Genomic DNA, 22,698 nt, shown 5'->3' on the forward strand with positions numbered 1-22,698 from the left:
GACACCCTCTTCTCTCCCCCTACCTGTCAGGGTGGTCCGAGCCATCCATTCTTCCTTCCTGTAGTGTCCGGGGGCGTTCCGGGTGGAGGGTGAACCGGTCCGGGCTGTCCTTCTCCGGCGGTCATCTTCTCCACTCCGGGCAGGCTCCGGCCTAGTACGCTGCATAGACGCCGCTGCGCAGTGACGCCCGTGCGCAGCGACGCACCTGACGTCACGGCGTAGCAGCGTCTATGCAGTGTACTAGGCCGGAGCCTGCCCGGAGTGGAGAAGATGACCGCCGGAGAAGGACAGCCCGGAGCGGTTCACTCTTCACCCGGAACGCCCCCGGACACTACAGGAAGGATGGATGGCCCGGACCACCCCCTTTACGGGTAAGTTTAATTTTTTTATTGACTCGGAGGGTGGGGGAGGGGCTCGACCGGTATAGCGGTATGGGCAAATATCCATACCGGTATACCGCCCAACATCACGGTGGGGGGTGCGACGCGGTGCGGTTCGGGGGGGTGGCGGTCGCGGTGCGGTGGGGGCGGTGCGGGGGGCGGAGCATTTTCGGCTTATCGGCAAGGTAATTGCCGATACCGATAATGCCCAAAATCGTGATTATCAGACGATAATATCGGCCATACCGATAATCGGTCGATCCCTAATATCAATACTTTCACAGATCCCAGATAATTACCACTAGTCCACACATGGAATACTGTGTGCAGTACTGGGCACTAATGTAAAAGAAAGACACAGTGGAGCTGGAGAAGGTTCTAAGAGAGTCAAATAGAGTAATACATAAAATGAGAGGCCTACAATACCCAGAATTAATTTGGGTTATATAGTTTAGAAAAAATACAGCTTAGAGGCACCTAAAAATTATTTAGAAATATTTTGGGGCAGTATGAAGATCTCTCCCATGATCTATATATATACCCAGGACTGTCTCTATAACTATTCTCTTTGCCTGAGGATAGAAGGCTTCTACACCAACACAGATACGGATTCTTTACTGTAAGACTGTCTGGAAGTGTCTGACATAGGAAGTGGTCATGGCAGACAATTAAAAAGTTTAATAGGGGCCTGGATGCTTTTATGAAGAGTTACAATATAACAAGTTATGGATACTAGATTTGTGAGGAAAGAATGCTGATTAAGGGATTTTTTCTGATCGCCATATTTGAAATAATCCCCCCCCAATCTGGCTCACAGGGTTTTTATATTTTATGCCTTCCTCTGGATCGACACAGTAGGAACACAGTAGAGATATAGGTTGAACTATGTTGCCCATAATATTGTATTCCCATACTGCACCTATTATGTGCCTTTGTATAAAATTGGACACACAAAGTTGCATTTCCCAAAACATATGGTAGTATGATGCTATATCTCCCAATGAGCATTGCAGCATTGTATTTAGGAAAAGCAGGGTACAGGCCTGTACCCTTTGCACATGCTGTCTCAGTGTACTTTAGCCATTAGTTAAGAAAAATTATTTGCTATATTTACATTATAGTATAAGTTAAAAAGGTATTCCCATTTGGGACATTTGTTATCCATAGGATATGACATACATGTTTAATAGAAATGCCATAAATGTTTAATAGAGTCCTTTCTCTGGGACCCATAATTTTCTTTTTATTTTAATAGAAAATAAACCCCCCACCCCTTCCTCCTCCCACAACAACAAAAAAAATCATCTGGTCTGCTTGATGAGCTTTGAATGTTGCTGGCCTAAGGGGCACTGCATGAATTTTGTCTGTGGTACTTTCTTTAGTCTCTGGGTCAAGCATTATCCCTCTTTACTCTTTCCCTCTTTTCGAAAATGTATCAGATTATCTGAAGGATTTCTTTAAATATTGCCTACCTTAGACTTAAAATACTGTACATGCTTACTGTAACATTATGGGTGATAAATGGCCACAGTAGTGCAGTTGTATATATAAATACACAATGCTCTTTATAGCAGATTGTGAACATTGTGTACTCCATCCATATAGGTAATTATTAGGGATATGTCTGCTCTTAAGCACCACACATGTGGAAAAGGGTACCTATGGCTGTGTTTGGCATATGTGCTGGGAGCAGGCCCCCAGTGTGTACACAGAATGTAACCAATTTAATCTCTTAAGGATGCAGGGCAGGCAAACCTGTACGCCCTCCCTGCACCCGCTCTCCTTGTACGACGCTGGCTCAGGAGCGAATCCACTTTGAAATAGAAAAAAAAATCAATACCCGCAGCTCAGCGGAGCTGATCGGGACCACCCCGGTAAAACCGGCCCTTACCTGCCTCCTAACAGTCCGATCGTTGAATTGATTACAGAGAACACTGATCGAGCACAGATAACACTGATGAATGCTATGCTATGGCATAGCATTGAACAGTGTATGCAATCAAAGGATTGCATATAATAGTTCCCTATTGTGACTAAAAAATGGTGTAAAAAAGTTGAATAAATTTTTTTTATAAAAGTGAGTTAACCCCTTTAATAATAACAGTTTGAATCACCCCCCTTTTCCCATTAACCTCTTGCTGCAAATGGACCTATATACAATGTCCATTTTGCCCGTGACTTAATGCAAATGGATGTATATATACGTCCATTCACGATCATGGCGCCACAAACGTGCGTCCGGTGATTGGCAGCTGGGGCAGGGGGAGCTCCCCCTGTTCACCAGTGGCGGTGCCGTGACACGAGCGCGGGTTGTCATTGGTTGCTATGGAAGCAGGAGGTCAGATAATGACCACCAGTCTGCCTGCTATGGAAGCCTTTGAGATACAGCCACAGGCTGGATCGCACAGGCTGTACTGTGTGCAGGCGATCAGGCTATACTGTGCTGCAATACAAATGTATTGCAGCATAGTATAACCTGTAAAAAGTGGGGGGAAAAAACATTTGTCAAAGTATGAAGTAAAAAAATAAATGCCCCTTTCCCAATAAAAGCCTGTATTATCATTAAAAAAAACACAATCATATACATATACATGGGATTGCCATGTCCGTAATGACATGTACTATAAAGCAAAACGTGTACTACAATGTAAAAACAACAAAAAAGCACAAAATTCGCTAAATTTTAATACAAATAGCGGAATAAAAAAGATCAAAAGGTAGCATGTATCGCAAAAAGGATACCAATAAAAAGTACAGCTTGTCTCGCAAAAAATAAGCCCTCACTCAATGGCGTAGGACGAAAAAATTAAAACGTCGGAACATGATATCACAAAAAAGGTAAAAAAAAGACTTTTGCTCAGAAAGAGAAAAAATAACCTGAAGAGCTATATAATCATAATCATACCGACCCACAGAACAAATATAACATCACTTTTACCGCACAGTGAACACCATAAAAGAAATAATAAAAAAACATCAGAAATGTTTGTTTTTCACAATATTTGAGTTTTTCACAAAAAAGGCTTCATGTGTCAACAAAAATGCACCACTTATATAAAGTACAATATGTCATGAAAGAAAAAGCATTCTAAAGTTATTACCATTTAACCCCTTCATGACCCAGCCCATTTTCACCTTCATGACCTGGGCATTTTTTGAAAATCTGACCACTGTCACTTTAAACATTAATAACTTTGGAATGCTTTTACTTATCATTCTGATTCCGAGAATGTTTTTTCGTTACATATTCTACTTTATGTTATTGGTAAAATTTCACTGATATTTGTATCCTTTCTTGGTAAAAAATCTAAAAATGTCATGAAAGTTTTGAAAATTTAGCATTTTTCTAACTTTGAAAGTCTCTGCTTGAAAGGAAAATGGATATTCCAAATAAATTACATATTGATTCACATATACAATATGTCTACTTTGTGTTTGCATAAAAAAATTGACAAGTTTTTACTTTTGGAAGACACCAGAGGGCTTCAAAGTTCCGCAGCAATTTTCCAATTTTTCTCAAGATTTTCAAAATCGTAATTTTTCAGGGCCCAGTTCAGGTTGGAAGTGGATTTTAAGGGTCTTCATATTAGAAATACCCCATAAATGACCCCATTATAAAAACTGCACCCCCAAAGTATTCAAAATGACATTCAGTAAGTGTTTTAACCCTTTAGGTGTTTCACAGGAATAGCAGCAAAGTGAAGGAGAAAATAATTCTAAATCTTCATTTTTTACACTCGCATTTTCTTGTAGACCCAATTTTTGAATTTTTACAAGGGGTAAAAGAAGAGAAATCACCCTAAAATTTGTAACCCAATTTCTCTCGAGTAAGGAAATACCTCATATGCGTATGTAAAGTGTTCGGCGGGCGCAGTAGAGGGCTCAGAAGGGAAGGAGCGACAGTGGGATTTTGGAGAGTGAGTTTTTCTGAAAGGGTTTTTGGGGGCCATGTCCCATTTAGGAAGCCCCTATGGTGCCAGAACAGTGGACCCCCCCCACATGTGACCCCATTTTGGAAACTATACCCCTCATGGAATTTAATAATTTACACCCCACTGGCGTTTGACAGATATTTGAAACAGTGGACTGTGCAAATCAAAAATTTTATTTTTCATTTTCACAGACCACTGTTCCAAAAATCTGTCATACACCAGTGGGGTGTAAATGCTCACTGCACCCCTTATTAAATTCCGTGAGGGGTGTAGTTTCCAAAATGGGGTCACATATGGATATTTATTGTTTTGCGTTTGTCAGAACTGCTGTAACAATCAGCCACCCCTGTGCAAATCGCCTCAAATGTACATGGCGCACTCTCCCTTCTGGGCCTTGTTGTGCGCCCCCAGAGCACTTTGCGCCCACATATGGGGTATCTCCGTAGTCGGGAGAAATTGCGTTACAAATTTTGGGGGTCTTTTTTCCCTTTTACCTCTTGTGAAAATGAAAAGTATAGGGCAACACCAGCATGTCAGTGTAAAAAATTAATTTCTTTACACTAACATGCTGGTGTAGACCCCAACTTCACCTTTTCATAAGGGGTTAAGGAAGAAAAAGCCCCCCAAAATTTATAAGGCAATTTCTCCCGAGTACGGCGATACCCCATATGTGTCCCAAAACTGTTGCCCTGAAATACGACAGGGCTCCAAAGTGAGAGAGCGCCATGCGCATTTGAGGCCTGAATTAGGGATTTGCATAGGGGTATTCTATGCCAATGATTCCCAAACAGGGTGCCTCCAGCTGTTGCAAAACTCCCAGCATGCCTGGACAGTCAATGGCTGTCCGGCAATACTGGGAGTTATTATTTTGCAACAGCTGGAGGCTCCGTTTTGGAAACAGTAGCGTACCAGACGTTTTTCATTTTTTGGGGGGAGGGGGGCTGTGTAGGGGTATGTGTATATGTAGTGTTTTTTACTTTTTATTTTAGGTTAGTGTTAGTGTAGTGTAGTGTTTTTAGGGTACAGTCACATGGGCAGAGGTTCAGAGCAAGTTTGCCGCTGGAAGTTTGAGCTGCAGCGCAAAATTTGCGCCATCTCAAACTTGCAGCACTCACTGTAAACCTCCGCCCATGTGAGTGTACCCTGTACATTCACATTGGGGGGGGGGCAAACATCCAGCTGTTGCAAACTCCGAGCATGCCCTTTGGCTGTCCGTGCATGCTGGGAGTTGTAGTTTTGCAACAGCTGGAGGAACGCTGGTTTGGAAACACTAAGTTAAGTAATAAACTTTCAAGTGTTTTGCAACCAAACTGTGTTTCCAAACCAGTGTGCCTCCAGCTGTTGCAAAACTACAACTCCCAGCATGCATGGTCTGTCAGTGCATGCTGGGAGTTATAGTTTTGCAACAATTGCAACAGCTGGAGGCACTGAGGTAGGAAACGGACAATGTTTCCCAACTAGTGTGCCTCCAGTTGTTGCAAAACTACAACTCCCAGCATGCCCAGACTGCCCAGGCATGCTGGAAGTTGTAGTTCGGCAATATCCGAAGGATCAGATGTTGCCGAACTACAACTTCCAGCATGCTTGGGCAGTCTGGGCATGCTGGGAGTTGTAGTTTTGCAACAGCTGGAGGAACGCTGGTTTGGAAACACTAAGTTAAGTAATAAACTTTCAAGTGTTTTGCAACCAAACTTAGTGTTTCCAAACCAGTGTGCCTCCAGCTGTTGCAAAACTACAACTCCCAGCATGCATGGTCTGTCAGTGCATGCTGGGAGTTATAGTTTTGCAACAATTGCAACAGCTGGAGGCACTGAGGTAGGAAACGGACAATGTTTCCCAACTAGTGTGCCTCCAGTTGTTGCAAAACTACAACTCCCAGCATGCCCAGACTGCCCAGGCATGCAGGAAGTTGTAGTTCGGCAATATCTGAAGGATCAGATGTTGCCGAACTACAACTTCCAGCATGCTTGGGCAGTCTGGGCATGCTGGGAGTTGTAGTTTTGCAACATCTGGAGGTCCACAGTTTGGAGACCACTGTATAATAGTCATAGTCTCCAATCTGTGCTCTTCCAGATGTTAGAGAACTACAACTCCCAGCATGCCTGGACAGACTGAGCATGCTGAGATTTGTAGTTTTGCAACATCTGGAAGAGCACAGATTGGAGACCATTATACAGTGGTCTCCAAACTGTGGACCTCCAGATGTTGCAAAACTACAACTCCCAGCATGCCCAGAAAGCCAAAGGCTGTCTGGGCATGCTGGGAGTTGCAGTTTTGAAACTCTCAGAGGCAGCAGTGAGATCGCTTTACGGCGATCTCACTGCTGCCAATGAAGATGCCGCCCTGCTGCCGGAAACTCACCTCCGGGACGCAGCGCAGCCAGGACCGCATGGAGGACGCCGGGACCGCTCGGGACACCGCTCAGACGGGTAAGTGACGCCGGGGGACGGGTCAGGGACACTTAGCAGAGCGGTGTGTGTCCCGATCCCCGTGATCGGGACTCACACACCGCGCTGCTATCAGCTAGTCAGATTTGACCAGCTGATAGCAGCGATCGCTGGGGGGGGTGGGGGATGAAACCCCCCGTGGTCGCACGGTAAGATGGCTGGCTATCAGTGATAGCCACCATCTTTCCGGGCGCTGCGGGGTGCCGCGAGTAGCGGCAGTAATGTTCATGACGTACCTGTATGTCATGGGTCGGGAACACCTTGCCACCCATGACGTACAGGTATGTAATAGGTCGGGAAGGGGTTAAAGAGACACGTCAAATAAAATAAAAATAAAAAAAGAGCCTGGTCATTAAGGTAAAAAAATAGATCCGTCCTTAAGGGCTCTTTTGTAGCTCGAAACGCGTTGGTGTGCTGCTTTTAAATGTCACTTGGGTGATTTCTTTTTTCACTTATATTTTAACATGAGTTAGTAAAAGCTATCTTTTTCTTCTTTTTCTGTGAGCTGGATCCCTTCTCTCCTTGTGGTACATAAAAAAAAATACCTAAGTTCAAAATTGTGTCTTTTTGGTCATTTTTTAAACCCTAAAAAATGCATAAAAAGTGATCAAAAAGTCCCATCAAAACAAAAATGGGATGGAAAAAACTACAGATCACAGTGCAATAAATTAACCCTTTAATAATCCCTGTATGTGGAAAAGTTAAAGGGGTCAGTACAATTTTAATTATACTAACCTTCATGCACAAGTTATAATTTAACAGAAGTAAAACAAAATCAAACCTATATAAGTTGGGTATCATTATAGTTGTATGGACCTACAGAATAAAGATAAGGTGTCATTTTTACTAAAATATGCACTGCATAGAAACAGAAGCCGCTAAAAATTACAAAATGGCTTTTTTTTCACACAAATAATTTTATTTTGGTTTTGCTGTAGATTTTTTAAGTGAAATTACTATTAAGGAGAAATAAAAGCATTATGATTTTTAGAAGGTGAGGAGGAAAAAACAAAACTACAAAAATCGAAAACCCTGCATCCTTAAGGGGATAAGTTATGTGAATGCAGCCTAAAAGTAATGAGAATATTTTAATATTTCATATAACAAGAACCGCCAAGCTAGCAGTAGGGGGATACAGGTGTAAGACAGTATCTAGATTTATCCCTTTGCAAGTGTTTATCCAATTGCATATGATTAATTATGAGTTTATTATGAACACTTCCTTTTATCCATATTTCTTCTCAGTTGGACAATGACAATTTGACCTTAAAACAGAGACCACCTCCAGACATCACCAACAGTACAGCTCCTTCACCTGCTCACAAAGTTCATCGCAGTGTATCTGCTAACACCAAGCAAAGAAGACTCAGTGACCAGGGTTAGTGTCGATATATGAAAAAGTAAAAAATATACTATATATGCAACCTGTATTTTATTACAGTTTTTTTTTCCCTTTAAGTTGGTCCTACCATTTCGACATCAAATTCCTACTCCAAAAAGACACAGAGCAACAATGCCGAAAATAAACGGTCTGATGAGGAGAGAGAAAGTGGGCGCAAATCTAGCAGTACGGTTAGAGTGCCACCTAGTCCTTTATCTGGATTAGAGAGAAGGAAAACAACCGCAACTCCATCTACAGTAAGAAGTGCTGTGTGTTTTACTATACCATATCATTGATGTACTTAGTGCAGTTAGATAACATGCCAAACACTTTTACATGTCAACTTGACATGTGTACCATGTGGAGCAGCTATTGTATATTTACAGTAGGCTCCTGGGGACAAATCATACTTGTAGTCAAATTTTACTTTTCTTATACAAAAGGATATGATGATATATAGAGAATGCTAATATGAACAGAGATGTCCAGAAAAGCCTGTTATTTGCTTGGTATTTATAATAGGATCCTTGACTTTAGAAAGTAGAGTATGTGTTATGATTTTATTAACAAAATATTAGATTTATAGATAAATTGCTTAAAAAACACCTTTGTGCCTTGTCCTGCTTAAACTGCTGGTTAAATGATGTCTTCAAGGACTGGTCCGCTTTTCTTAAATGGCTTTTGTAGTACATACTTGTATTCCCCATAAAACAAATAGATAGAGTATATTTTCTTGCGAGTCATTTGGCAGCCCATATACTAAATCTAGAGGAAAACGGATTATAGGAAAGGAAACAACCGGTTCGTGGAGACGCTGCACAACTAGGATCATGAAGAGAGGACTTAGGCAGCACAGGACAATAAAGCTTTTATTTGTAAAATGGGGACAACGCGTTTCTGCATGCTCACGTGCCTTCTTCAGGTCCACTTACAGTGCCCAGGGTTTTCAGGGCTTGGGTTTGTAGAGCTGGCTTGTGGAGTTCCTGCGTATCAAAGTGCTGCCGTCGGTCATGTAGTGTGTGAGGCTGACTGTTTACAACACAGCATGCACACAGATAGTGAAAGTGAAAGCAATTGGCTGATAGCCATTACACAGAGCTGCACAGAGTTTTGGGAGTTGTAGTCTGTGCTGCAAACAAGGAAAAAAAGTATTTAGGAGACATCAGGGGCCAAAGAAGCTGCTAAAAACCCACATGGATAACTACATGAGACACAGAACAGGTATTGTGGTGGCTTTGGGGAATTTTTACTTTTCTTAATTTCCCCGGAGTACCGCTTTAAACTAGGGGCGGGGGACTACAATATTGAAGGGGAAGACAGTGTAGATAGAGAGCTGGGACATATTAATTTACCTGGGGGTGTAGCAGAGGGAGGGGTGAGAATAGCTAATAGGGATAGGCTTCATAGGAAAAAAATAAACATACACCTCTAAATTGCATGCTGACTAATGCCGGAAGTCTGACCAATAAGACTGACGAACTGGATTTAATAATGATATGAAAATAAAGAGGTGTGTGCTGCTCACAACTATTTATCCTGAGGTTAACCGAAAAAAGACAACACCCCCCAGAGGTGTCTAAAATAGATAAACTAATGTAAAAAAAAAGGAAGGTACGGGTCCGCTAAAGTTAAAAGGGTCCAAATGGCCACAATGTCCACTCTCAAGTCTGCTTAAACAATCTCTTAGGAGAAAAATCTATGGAATTTGGTAGCACTGTAGATATTAATTGACTGTCAGACTGGGAGGCCGATATGTGCTCGGCAGCGCTGTGGATACAAACTTGCTGTCCCACTACGAGAAAGACATAAGCGCCCGGCGTAGCTGTAGACACAGATTAGTTGTCCCAATACGATCGTAAGAGATGTTCTTATGCCTTTTCCATTATACTTCTTTAAGCAATTTAACTATACAGTATTTAATCCAGCATCACAGTCGCAATGATTGTGATGCTGGATTAAATACTGTATAGTTAAATTGCTTACTAACCTATTGGTTGCAGTGGACGATAGCTATGACTGGATGGCGAACATACTGATTTAAAGTCTATTCAGAAAGGATCGGAAAGGGAACAGAGTTTTCCTTTATGTAAAGTCCAGTCTTAAGGCCGCAATGCTGGAGGATATTTGTGAGGAAAATGATCAGGGGTAGAAATATATGGAGAGAAAAATAATAAAATACTCATTGAAGTTTGCTATAAACCGGCAAGTATAATGGAAAAGGCATAAGAACAATTACTGAGGCAAATAAACAAGGAAGCAAATCACAATGAGGTGGTAATAACGAGGGACTTTAACTATCCTCATATAAACTGGGAGACTTAGACCTGTGAATCTCATAAAGGAAAAACGTTTCTGACTATAGCTAAAGATAATTATCTGTCCCAAATGGTGCAGGACCAGACCAGAGGGGGCACCCTACTGGACTTAATATTAACCAACAGACTTGACAGACTAACTAATGTGCAGGTCAGGGGCTACCTAGGAAATAGTGATCACAATATAATACATTATAACTTGTACAATAAGGTAACTCTGAAAGGAGAAACAAGAACGATGAATTTTAGGAAGGCAAACTCAGAGAGGCCCCTAACACTGTAAATTGGGGAAATTGGGAAACAAAAGCATAGACACTGAATGGGAGACTTTTAACTTGTTGAGGACCAAGGGTGTACAGGTATGCCCTTTTGTCCTGGTACTTAAGGACCAAGGGAGTACCTGGGGATCCTTAAGCCGCTTTGAAGCGAGCGCAGAGCAGTGAGTGTTGGCTACTATCAGTAGCCTCACTCTCCCTACCTATGCCGGGAAGCGGCGATCCCGTCGCTGCCTGCCTTTTAACCCTTTAGATACCGTGATCAATGTCAATCACGGCGTCTAAAGTGAAAGTAAAAGATGCTGGCAGCTCAGTGGAGCTGAAGAAAACCCCAAGATCACGTCGCCGGGGTTCCGTTCGCTCCACTGAGCTGCTGGCATCTTCCGTGCGCTAAACCGGTGGGGGAGGGTCCCCATTCCTGCATCCAGATTGCTGAATCAATGATATAGCCTGGCTATATCAGTGGATCGCCGATCACATTGTATAATGCTAATAAAAAATCTAATCCCCCTTATTTTCTAGTTTAATTAAAAAATATTAAAAAATTACATATTTTTTATTGCTGTGTGCGTTAATGTCAAAACTATTAAAAAATAATGTTTATTATCCCACACTGTAAACGGCGTAAACGTATTCATAGAAATTAAAAAGTTATAGCAGTCAGAAAATTACAATTTTATGCATACCAATTTTGTTTTAAAAAAGTTAGCATTTTTTTTGAATAGTACAATAATGAAAAAAACTATATACATTGGGTATCATTTTAATCGCATTAACCTACAGAATAAAGATAATGTATAATTTTTCTGATAAAGTGCACTGTGTAAAAACCAAACCCCCGAATTAGCAGTTTTCTTATAAATTTCCGGCCGCAAATAATATTTTTAGGGTTGCACCGTACACTTTATGGTAAAATAAAATGTAATTACAAAGTGCAATTGTTCGCACAAAAAACAAGCCCTCAAAACAAGCCCTCTGTAGGTGAAAAAAAACAAGCCCTCTGTAGGTGAAAAAATAAGAGTTATGGATTTTAAAAGGAGAGAAGGAGAAAACGAAAATGCTAAATAAAAAAATGGTCTTGTCCTTAACCCCTTAAGGACATAGCCCATTTTGGCCTTAAAATGGGTACTCCACCCCTAGACATTTTATCCCCTACCCATGATGGGAGTTGTAGTTTTGCAACAGCTGGGGATACAATCTTTGTAAAACTCTGTTTTAGAGCTGTGTGTTCTCCAGCTGCGTGCCTCCAGCTCTTCCAAAACTACTGACAAAGGATGTGTTGGCAAGCTGGAAGTTGTAGTTTTGCAACAGCTAAAGGCAACACTGCTCTAACACAGTGCTTTACAAACATTGCATCTTTCAGATCTTGCAAAACTTCAACTCCCAGCATGCTTGAACAGCCAAAGCTTTCTCTGACTCCTGAATTACAAAGAAGTTAAACAGACATTCAGTAGTCTATGAAAGCTGAATGACACACATAGTGAGAGCTATGTTGATTAGCATCCAGCTTTACTAGGAACAGATAGATATAAAATGTATGCATAAAAACTACTGTGCAGTGATTTGAAGACTGCCAGGCTGCTCCCAGACTCAGAGCAGATGAGTCACCACAGTGAGGGAGAGAGACGGACATGCCCCCTCCATAAGGCAAGAAGAAAAAGCAAGTGAGCAACATATAAATGTTATCCATTAGGGATATATAGGTCCTAGACACATAAAATTAGATGTACTGAGTACATCTAGGTACAGAGTAGCATAGGTACTTAGGTACTGAGTAGCATAAAACTTTGGCACTATGACAGGTACTCACAGTCTCACAGTAAAAAATTAAGCTTTAAGTGCAGAAGGTAAAGTTATATAGGTTTGTAAATCACTTCCATTACCAATGCTGCTTAGAAACAAGCTTTTTCTGCATTCTTCTGTCTGACAGGAAATTCAGCTGTTCCTGGTTTTCATGACTTGCGACCCCCTATTCAGGCTGTTATCAGCAGCATCCCGGGGCCGTGACGTGACAATTACCCAGAAAATCCCTGTGCTGCAGAGAGCTCTCTGTGCTCGGCCTTAGCCCCTCCCATCTGATGAATATTCACACTGTCCTCCCTCTGTTCTGCAGTGATTGGCTGAGCAGCACTGCCTATATGCCGGCTGATTCAGATCATAGCAGCCCCAGCAAACAGGCTGATTCTCTCCCCTCTCCTTGCTAATATTTTTACACTGATAACGGAGGAGAGGGGGGAGGGGAGGGAGCTGCCAGTGTAGAGCTGTCACACTGAGCACTGGGGAGAGAGGAGTGCAGGGCAGAGAAGGGGGGAGGTGATTGTGCCACTGTAAAGCTGTTTCACTGAGAGGAGGAGGGGGAGGGAGTGATTTTACAGTGTAAAACTGCAGCTTCAACTCCAGGGTCCCTCTCTCTGAACACTGAGATTAGTTTGTTTCCTCGTGGCCACCCTGCTGTATAGGGCTATGATTGGAGCTCAGTGTTATGTGGGAGTGAGCTAGCAGAGCTGTGGGAGTGACTAACATAAGTTAGGGGTGGTAACAAGCTCTCTGCTCAGGCAGCTGAGAGCAGGAAATGTGAGCAGTGCATGCAGGGAAATGTAGTCTTTGAGATGACAGGCATAGCCACTATAATGTCTCCGCTGTCTCGTGGACACAGCTTCACATCAAGTTTATACCGAATCTCAAGGAAAGACACGCTGGTTGCTTAACTGATGTAATCTTTACTGAGATATAATGAACACACGCGGTAAAACTGTAAAACAAACATATGAAAGACAAATGTAAGCATGGCTATTCAAGTTCCCTTACATTATGCATAGCTAATACATAGATAGTCTAACATGTGCTCACTTACTACACACTGAAAACACACATTATCTATCTACAAATGCCTAGCATCTCTCTACACAGGCTAACTAACAATTCCGTACTCACAGGCTTTGGTATTTATCAGATTTGCAGTCTGTGGACCTGGTCACTGTGGTGGCTGGAGCTGGAATGAATTAGACTTGCCGGGGCTAGCCCTAGACTTTAGAGAGAAGGCCCGCCTCTAGGCTTCAAGAAAATGGAGGGTCTTAAAGGGACAGACCCTGCTGAGTGCCAAGCATGTAAAATACATTGCGAAGGCAGCACACTCCCCACCTGGCATACTTTTTTGTTATGCCACTAACCCTTGGACAGAAGTAAAACTACTTCAGAAATTGGCCTTGCATACACTTTGGGAATGCCCTGTCTAACAATCCTAACTTCAACCTTTCTAACTCTAGCATCACTACTAGGATCAGTCCCCACAATGAGTCCAATAGGCCACTCGTTCCTGTGGGCCTGAGAGTCTTTCAGTAAAACAACTTCTCCAACTTGTAAATTGGGCTTGTCATCTTGCCATTTCTTGCGTGGCTGGAGTGTCACCAGGTATTCCTGTCTCCACCTCTTCCAGAAAATGTCCGCAAGACTTTGAACTTGTTTCCATTGCTTGGCGTACAAGTCCTTGAGGTCAAAGTCTCCTGTGGGAGCTGTCACTGGTTCCATCTTCTGAGTCAACAGCATTGCAGGTGTCAATACTGCCGGCAACTCCGGATCTGTGGACACTGGAACCAAAGGTCTGGCGTTCATAATGGCCATGACTTCAGCTATTAGCGTAGTCAAAGCTTCATGTGTGAGGCGAGTAGACCCAACCTTCAGGAGCATGGCATCCAGAATGCGACGAGCTACTCCTATCATCCTCTCCCAGGCTCCTCCCATATGCGATGCGTGAGGAGGATTAAAAGTCCAAGTGCATCCTTGGTTTTGAAGATAGGAACCTGTTTCAGAGTCTGTAGAAATGATCTTCAACTCTTTGCAAGCCCCAATAAAGTTTGTGCCACGGTCTGAACGAATCAATTTTGCTGGTCCTCGGATAGAGAAGAATCTTCTAAAGGCATTGATGAAACTTGAAGTGGATAAAGATTCAATCACTTCAATGTGAACTGCTCTGGTACTCAGGCAGGAGAACAGAACAGCCCAACGTTTACTCTCGGCACTGCCTCCTCTGGTCTTGCGAGAAGAGATGTTCCAAGGGCCAAAAACGTCTAGACCTACGTGAGTGAATGGAGGATCTGAAGAAAGTCTGTCCGCAGGTAAGTTTGACATCTTCTGAACTTCAAGTTTCCCTCTAATCTTCTTGCAGGTCACGCATTTGCTGATCACACTGGAGACTAGTCTCTTACCTCCTATGATCCACAACCCTGCTGACCGTACCGCTCCTTCAGTGAAGTGTCGACCTTGATGTGCGACTTGCTCGTGATAATGTCTCACCAGAAGAAGAGCGATGTGATGATTTTTGGGTATGATGAAGGGATGTCTCTCTTGGATAGTTGTATCTGCCGCCGACAAGCGACCTCCAATTCTTAACACTCCATCTTCGTCGAGGATAGGGTTCAACTTCTTTAGCGAATTGTGTCGAGAAATCTCTTCCTTTTTCATAAGGCTTTGGATTTCTTCTTTAAAGACTTCCTGTTGGACGCATCTGATGATCGGGACCTTGGCTTGTTCACGGTGGTCGTTGCTATGCTGATCAGTATTGGTAGCTCTGCAGGAGGATCTGGCTAGACAGATAAGTTTTCCGATTGCACGGGTCAGCGACTTCCAGCTGGAAAACCTTTCAAATCTATGGGCGCCCAGACTGTCTCTTGTAACTAAAGTCCTACAAACTGTCACTTGAGGTCTTACCTCTTTGTCTTGATCTGGTTCTACGAGCTGAAAGGTCTCTACCTGAGTAGTTTCTTTGGTTTCTGGTTTACGAAGAAAGGATGGACCTACAAACCAGTTAGTTTGCTTGAGCGCAGCGGCTGGCACTAGTCTCGTCCCATGATCAGCTGGGTTCTTGTCAGTGCTGATGTAATGCCACTGTTCTGGACTTGTAGACTTTCTGATACGTGTCACTCTGTTGGCCACGTATGTATAAAATCTTCTTGAAGCATTGTGAATATATCCTAACACAATCTTGCTGTCTGTATAAAAGTTAATTGCATGGATCTCGATGTCCAGTTCTGTTGTAATCATGTCTGCCATCTCTACAGCTAAGACAGCAGCACAAAGTTCTAGACGTGGGACAGTGTGAGCCGGTCTGGGAGCCAGCTTAGATTTTCCCATGAGGAACCCGACATGGCTTTGCCCCTCAGTGTCTATTACCCTAAGGTAGGCGACAGATGCGATAGCCATAGTGGAGGCGTCAGAGAATATGCATATTTCTCTTCTCTTTGTAGCAGACAAGGAAATAGATACGTATGGTCTAGGGATGTTGAGTTGTTCAAGCTCTAACAATGAGTCTTTCCACAACTTCCACTGCATTTCCTTCTCTTCAGGTAGAGGTACATCCCAGTCACTTTGTTCTTGCTCAGTAGTGATCTGTCTCAAAAGAGCTTTGCCTTGCATGATGATGGGTGCTACGAACCCCAGGGGGTCGTAAAGACTGTTGACTGTAGATAGGACACCTCTTTTTGTGAATGGCTTCTCTTCTCTGGAGACCCTGAAGGTGAAACTGTCAGTCTTCAGGTCCCAACTAATCCCAAGACTTCTTTGCAAGGGTGGTGATTCTGTTCCTAGATCCAAGTCTTTGAGGTCTTTAACACGGTCTTCCATTGGAAATGCTTCCATGACTTTGTTGCTGTTGGAAGCTACCTTGTTCAGTCTTATGTTGGATTCTGCCAACATTTCTCTTGTACTTTTCAGGACGTTGATAGCTTCTTCGTTGCTGGAGAAAGAAGCAAGTCCATCATCTACGTAGAAGTTCTTCATGACGAACTGTGTGGCTTCTTGACCACGTCTTTCACCTTGCTGTGCTGCTCGTCTCAGGTTGTAGATAGCTACAGCTGGAGAAGGGCTGTTTCCAAACACATGTACCTTCATCCTGTACTCTGTGATTTCTTTGTTAAAGTCATTGTCTGCATACCACAGGAACCTTAAGTAGTCTCTGTGATCTTCACGAACAAGGAAACAGTAGAACATCTGTTGTACGTCTGCTGTCACTGCTACGAGTTCTTTTCTGAACCTGATGAGTACTCCAAGAAGTGTGTTGTTCAGGTCAGGTCCGCTGAGAAGGACATCATTTAGCGAGATGCCTTTGTGCTTTGCACTAGAGTCAAATACTACGCGTATCTGGCCTGGTTTCTGAGGATGGTACACCCCAAATATTGGTAAGTACCAGTGTTCTTGGTTCTCTTGTAGTGGTGGTGCCCTTTCAGCTTGATCGTTATCAAAGATCTTCTGCATGAAGGCTTGGAAGTGTTTCTTCATATTTGGCTTTCTTTGTAGCATGTGCTGTAACAAGGTGAAGCCTTTCTCTGCTTGTACCTTGTTGTCAGGAAGGTGATGGCGTGGTGACCGGAAGGGTAGAGGGGCTACCCAGCTGCCTGATTTGTCTCTGAAGACTTCTCTGTCCATGATCTCAAGGAAGAGAGTATCTTCCACAGAGGGTGCTGGCTTGTCATCGTCTCGTGTTCTTTCAAACACCTTACATCCCAGTTCATCTGTATCTCCAGTTGAGGCTAAGTCTTCCATGCACCTCTGGATACTCTGATGATATATTGGGTTAACAAGTCTCTCTTTAATGTGTAGACTGTTGGTACATGGGCAAAGACAAGATGTGCGACCATTCTGTAACAGATGTGTTCTGTAGACATTCACCTTTTCTGGTTTGTGGAGTCCGTCTAGACATACTTCTCCAACGATGACCCATCCGAGATCAAGGCGTTGTGCAAATGGTGCATTGTGTGGCCCATTGTACTGTTCTCTGACTTTGTGCACTTTGAGGATATCTCTCCCAAGTAGAAGGATGATTGCAGCATCTGGATCTAGTGCTGGTATCTGGTCTGCTATTCGCACCAGATGGGGGTGATGACGAGCAACTTCAGGTGTGGGGATCTCTGACCTGTCGTCTGGTATCTCATCACATTCTATGAGGGTAGGAAGAGTCACCTTTGTCTTTCCATCTAATGACTCAATGATGTAGTTGTTTGCTCTTCTCCCTGTTGTCTCTACAACTCCAGAACAAGTCTTCAGGGTGTATGGAGTTGGACTTCCTTTGTCACCGAAGAGGTCAAAGAACTCTGTTTTTGCCAGAGATCTGTTACTCTGTTCATCCAAGACTGTGTACATCTTGATTGCTTTTTCTCTGAAGCCTGCAGGATACACCTTGACTAAGCATATCTTGGAACATGATCTGGGGCGGCCCTGCTCTGTACAGATCTCAGTACACTTTGAGGTTACTGCTGGCGTTGTACTCTCGCCTTGCTCCCCACCATGATCTTCTTGAGTTGCTGGAACTTCTTGTTTCCATGGTGGTGGTCCTGGGTGTAGTGCTGACAGGTGTTTGTCACTGTTGCACTCTGTGCATTTTATTGTTTTTGTACAGTCTTTTGCAAGATGCTGAATTGAAGCGCAACATCTGAAACAAATGTGATTGTCTTTGAGGTAAGCTTTGCGCTCTTCTAATGTCTTACTTCTGAAACTGCGACATTTTCTTAGTGGATGAGGCTTGTTGTGGATGAGACATATTTTGTCTGGCTCCTCAACTTTCTTACTTGTGTTGTCTTCCTGATTGACTGCAGACTCAGGCGAGACTTCTGTCTTCCGTACAGAAACTGTTGCTCTGCGTTCTTTGTAAGGCGTTGGATGTTTTTGCTCTACCTTTGGGGAGCTTGCAGTTCTCTTGTTCAGGAAAACAAAGCTTGGATCATTGCGTGTTTCAGCTTGGTCTACGATGAATTCAGCAAGGAAGGCAAATGGTGGAAATGCGACTCGATGTTCTTTCTTGTATCTTGATGCTTGAGTGACCCACCTTTCCTGCAAGTTGAAAGGAAGTTTCTCGATTATGGGATCAACTCCACGTGCTGTATCTAAGTATGAGAGACCTGGCAGATGTCCACTAGACTTAGCGGCTTCTATTTCTAAGAGTAGGTCCCCAAACCCTCTCAGCTTTTGATTGTCTTTGTTTGTCATTCTTGGATAGTTTTCTATCCTCTTCAGAAGAGCATCTTCAATCACTTCAGGTGACCCATAGCAGTGTTCTAGTCTCCTCCACACCATTGCAAGTCCTGCTGCTGCGTCATGAACATGTACTGATCTGATTCTTTGGGCTTGCTCAGTGGACTCTGGTCCTAGCCATTTGACGAGCAGATCAAGCTTTTCTCTGTCTGTCAGATCTAAGTCTTGGGTACCGCTTAGGAAAGATGACTTCCAGGCCCAGTAGTTTTCTGGACGGTCGTCGAATTTCATGAGACCAGCGCTCACTATCTCACGGCGCATCAGGAATCTTGCTACCTCTGTAGCTCTTGCTGCATCTGGTGAATACTTCCTGGGTGTAAACTCAGGGTATGGCTGCGGCTGGTAAGGCTGATGAGGTAATTGACTAAGTCTGCTTTGTTCTCCTCTGTTGTAAGTCTTTCTGCTATAATCCAGACTTGTATTTGCTTGAGGAGGGAGTACATCAGCATCCGTTTGCACTCTTGTCAGGTTGGCAGATTGGTCTCTGAGCATGCGACCACTTGACTTCCTACCCTGAGGTTCTAATTCAGTCTTGCAGTGTTGCATTGTATCAAAGTTGCTTATTGCTGGTGGAGTCAATGATGGTCTTGGTGCATAATTGAACTGCTGGTCAGTGTACATGGTTGCTTGTGACTGTATGTACTCACGGGTACGTTGGCTTGCGCTGAGGGGTGACATCTGGGTTTCTATGTCAGCGAACTGAGCTTCGGCAGCCCTTGTGAGAACTTCTGCCTCGGCTAAGGCTGCTGCAGCGTTTTTCTGCTGTTGCAGTAAGTGTAAAGATGCTTGCACTTCAGCTTGTTCTTTCATCAATTCAGCTTCCTGCTTTGCATAGGACGCCATTGCACAAGCTGCCTCTGCTTTCGCTCTTGCCTTAGTTGCTATGGCGCTAGCGGATGACAGGCTGGTGGTGCTTGAGTGTCTAGAACTATGGCGTTTAAATCTTGATGCATCGGCGCTAACCGAAGTTAGATTTGTTTGACTGGACGCTCTAGACAATGTTGTGCACTTAGATCTACTTCTTGGCAAGGTGTCTTCCTCTTTATTGGAGCATTGAGGGTTAACTGTCAGAGTGCTGTTCTCTGGGTTCTGCATCTTGATTTAGCTGGCAGCGTAGATAATGATGATGACTGGACACAGCACAGCGGTGTTATAGCGCGTGAGAGAATTAGTTTCACTTTCTAGTGCTTCGCGCCCTTACTCCGACACAGACTGCAGGGCACAGGATTTATGAGTCTTTTTTACTGCTGCGGACGATTCAAAGCTGATTAACTGCTTCTGATAACGTTTTAAAAGCCTTTTTACTATAATGTCTCCGCTGTCTCGTGGACACAGCTTCACATCAAGTTTATACCGAATCTCAAGGAAAGACACGCTGGTTGCTTAACTGATGTAATCTTTACTGAGATATAATGAACACACGCGGTAAAACTGTAAAACAAACATATGAAAGACAAATGTAAGCATGGCTATTCAAGTGCCTTACATTATGCATAGCTAATACATAGATAGTCTAACATGTGCTCACTTACTACACACTGAAAACACACATTATCTATCTACAAATGCCTAGCATCTCTCTACACAGGCTAACTAACAATTCCGTACTCACAGGCTTTGGTATTTATCAGATTTGCAGTCTGTATTAGCTTTAAGAAGTCCTGTGGACCTGGTCACTGTGGTGGCTGGAGCTGGAATGAATTAGACTTGCCGGGGCTAGCCCTAGACTTTAGAGAGAAGGCCCGCCTCTAGGCTTCAAGAAAATGGAGGGTCTTAAAGGGACAGACCCTGCTGAGTGCCAAGCATGTAAAATACATTGCGAAGGCAGCACAGCCACCATAACCAGGAAGTAACTGGAATTTATGAGCTGAATAGCCGGTGAATGGGGGCTGGAAAAAAAATCACAAACATGTCAGAGAGGTGGTAGGTGAATATACTATGGAATGGCTAGGTTTTTTTTTTTCTTTGCTGCATGGGATATCTTCTTTAAGGTCAAAATGGGCTTGGCCCTTAAGGGGTTAAACATATCGTAAACATATCGTATCGGAATAAAAGAGTCAGGAACAAGAGAAAACCAATGTGGATGAATAAAAATGTAAAGGGGCAGTAAATGGATGGGTGGAACTTTGTTACTAGCTGGCATGTCCTTAGACACTGATTGCGCTGATCGGAGAGTGGCAGTTTGTAGGTACACACCTATATTTAGTATATTGTGATCTATTATAATGGCTGTATAGATATATTAAGGACCTTCCAGGGTCACGTGATGTACCCAGAGTTCACTGGGTTCAGAACTTAGAGGTTTGCTGACCAATGAGCTTAGTCCAGCCCCTTATTTTATAAAGATCCAAATGAAGAAAGGGTCCCGGCACGCAATTGCTTCTGAAATCTCAGTAATTTATTTATGCAACATGCATAGCATACAGGCAGGTACGCGTTACGGCTCAATAGCCTTTGTCAACCATGTGCAGGTAACTGTTGAGATACACCTTATATGATTGCATCCGGTTCACAGTAACCACGTCATCACTAATTACTATTGTAATTCATGTATAAATTTAAACATGATACATATCAATGAAAAAAATAACATAGTACTCAAAAAGTTTCTCATAGCGGAGATTCATTGTAGAATGTGGACTCATTTTCCGCTCTGTAAAAAATCTGCAAGATAGACACATTAATTCATGCAATGCCAGTAACTATACCTCTATCATTATAGTAGCTGTGAGAGCTCATAGTCACGGTTCATACCGCGCTCTTCCAGAGTCCCTAAACGGTGTATCCAAAAAGCTTCCTTCTGGATGAGCAATTTTTTAATATCGCCCCCTCTTCTCCGCTATGAGAAACTTTTCAAGTACTATGTTATTTTTTTCATTGACATGTATCATGTTTAAATTTATACTATGTGTTTTGAATGACAATAATAATTAGTGATGACGTGGTTACTGTGAACCGGATGCAATCATATCAGGTGTATCTCAACAGTTACGTGCACATGGTTGACAAAGGCTATTGAGCCGTAACGCGTACCTGCCTGTATGCTATGCATGTTGCATAAATAAATTACTGAGATTTCACAAGCAATTGAGTGCCGGGACCCTTTCTTCATTTGGATCATTGCTATATTTGGTCCTCGGGCACCAACTACCTATTTGCAGTGCCGACCTTCTCTGGACTTCCCTTATTTTATAAAGGGCTGTAGCCACTAAATTCTCGCTCTTAGTTCCGGATTATCAAAGCAAGCACAAACATCTCAGCAGAAATCTCAATTCATCTAGGCCAAAGCCTAAGAACCTGCAGCCACTAAACCGTGAGTTATAAAGCTCAATCTATCAAATCCTGTGTGACTACAACCAGCTAAAATATTATAATTAGTAGCACCGTGGCCTGCATCAAAGCTCATTGGTTCAAAGTCCCAGCAAAACCTGTGAGGAACCTGCATTCCGGTTACCTCTTAAGAGACTGTTATGTATGAAGACTTGTATAAAATCTTCAAGTAAAGTTCTTCAGTTTATTCATAAAGTCTGCTGTGGACATTCCGTTATTTTCCCTACCGTTTCTGGGACCATTAACACTATGGAAACCGCACCCTGGCGTCACGACATCTAAGGGTTAATACCACCAGCCCCTGCACTTACATCACCGCAACACCCCAGACACCACAACTCTCCTGGTTCACCACAACTCTTTTGGCATCTTACGAACAGGATACGGGTGTGTGCCTTAAAGAACGTTGCTACCCTGACAAAAGCCATAGTCCTCCCCCTATACAGAACTGTGCTTTGTTAACTGTCTAGAATTATCGCATGTAGCGAATACTATTGCGCCCAGAAGTGTACAGGACTTCACTGTTGAGATTGTGCTTAGCTGGGGCGCAAGAAAAAGTAAGGGAAGAGGTGAATAATTCTGTGCACTTGCTGTGTGCCTGAAGGGGTTAAAGTCA

General features: G+C 43.1%; 2 protein-coding genes across 13 annotated transcripts in view; one reads left to right on the forward strand and one right to left on the reverse strand.

Moving 5' to 3' along the window:
• The window catches only part of MARK2 (microtubule affinity regulating kinase 2), a 729,699-nt gene that overhangs the window by 533,145 nt on the left and 173,856 nt on the right, over window positions 1-22,698 (forward strand). For all 12 annotated transcript variants that reach the window (XM_056527186.1, XM_056527185.1, XM_056527187.1 and 9 more), the window contains 2 exons: window positions 8,005-8,137; window positions 8,219-8,397. In XM_056527186.1, the coding sequence (XP_056383161.1) occupies window positions 8,005-8,137; window positions 8,219-8,397 (312 nt within the window). The remainder of the gene's footprint in view (window positions 1-8,004; window positions 8,138-8,218; window positions 8,398-22,698) is intronic.
• LOC130277016 (uncharacterized) lies at window positions 13,738-21,081 on the reverse strand. The gene is made up of 2 exons (XM_056527184.1): window positions 20,365-21,081; window positions 13,738-20,183 (listed from the first exon to the last, which is right to left on the reverse strand). The coding sequence occupies exon 2, from the start codon at window positions 19,845-19,847 to the stop codon at window positions 13,896-13,898; it is 5,952 nt and encodes a 1,983-aa protein (XP_056383159.1). The 5' UTR covers window positions 19,848-20,183; window positions 20,365-21,081; the 3' UTR covers window positions 13,738-13,895.

The sequence above is a fragment of the Hyla sarda genome, chromosome 6, assembly GCF_029499605.1.
Source record: "Hyla sarda isolate aHylSar1 chromosome 6, aHylSar1.hap1, whole genome shotgun sequence".
NCBI lineage: Eukaryota > Metazoa > Chordata > Amphibia > Anura > Hylidae > Hyla > Hyla sarda.

Excerpts from the sequence above, each read along its gene's own strand:
- LOC130277016 (XM_056527184.1), bottom strand. The coding sequence starts at position 19,847 with ATGCAGAACCCAGAGAACAGCACTCTGACAGTTAACCCTCAATGCTCC.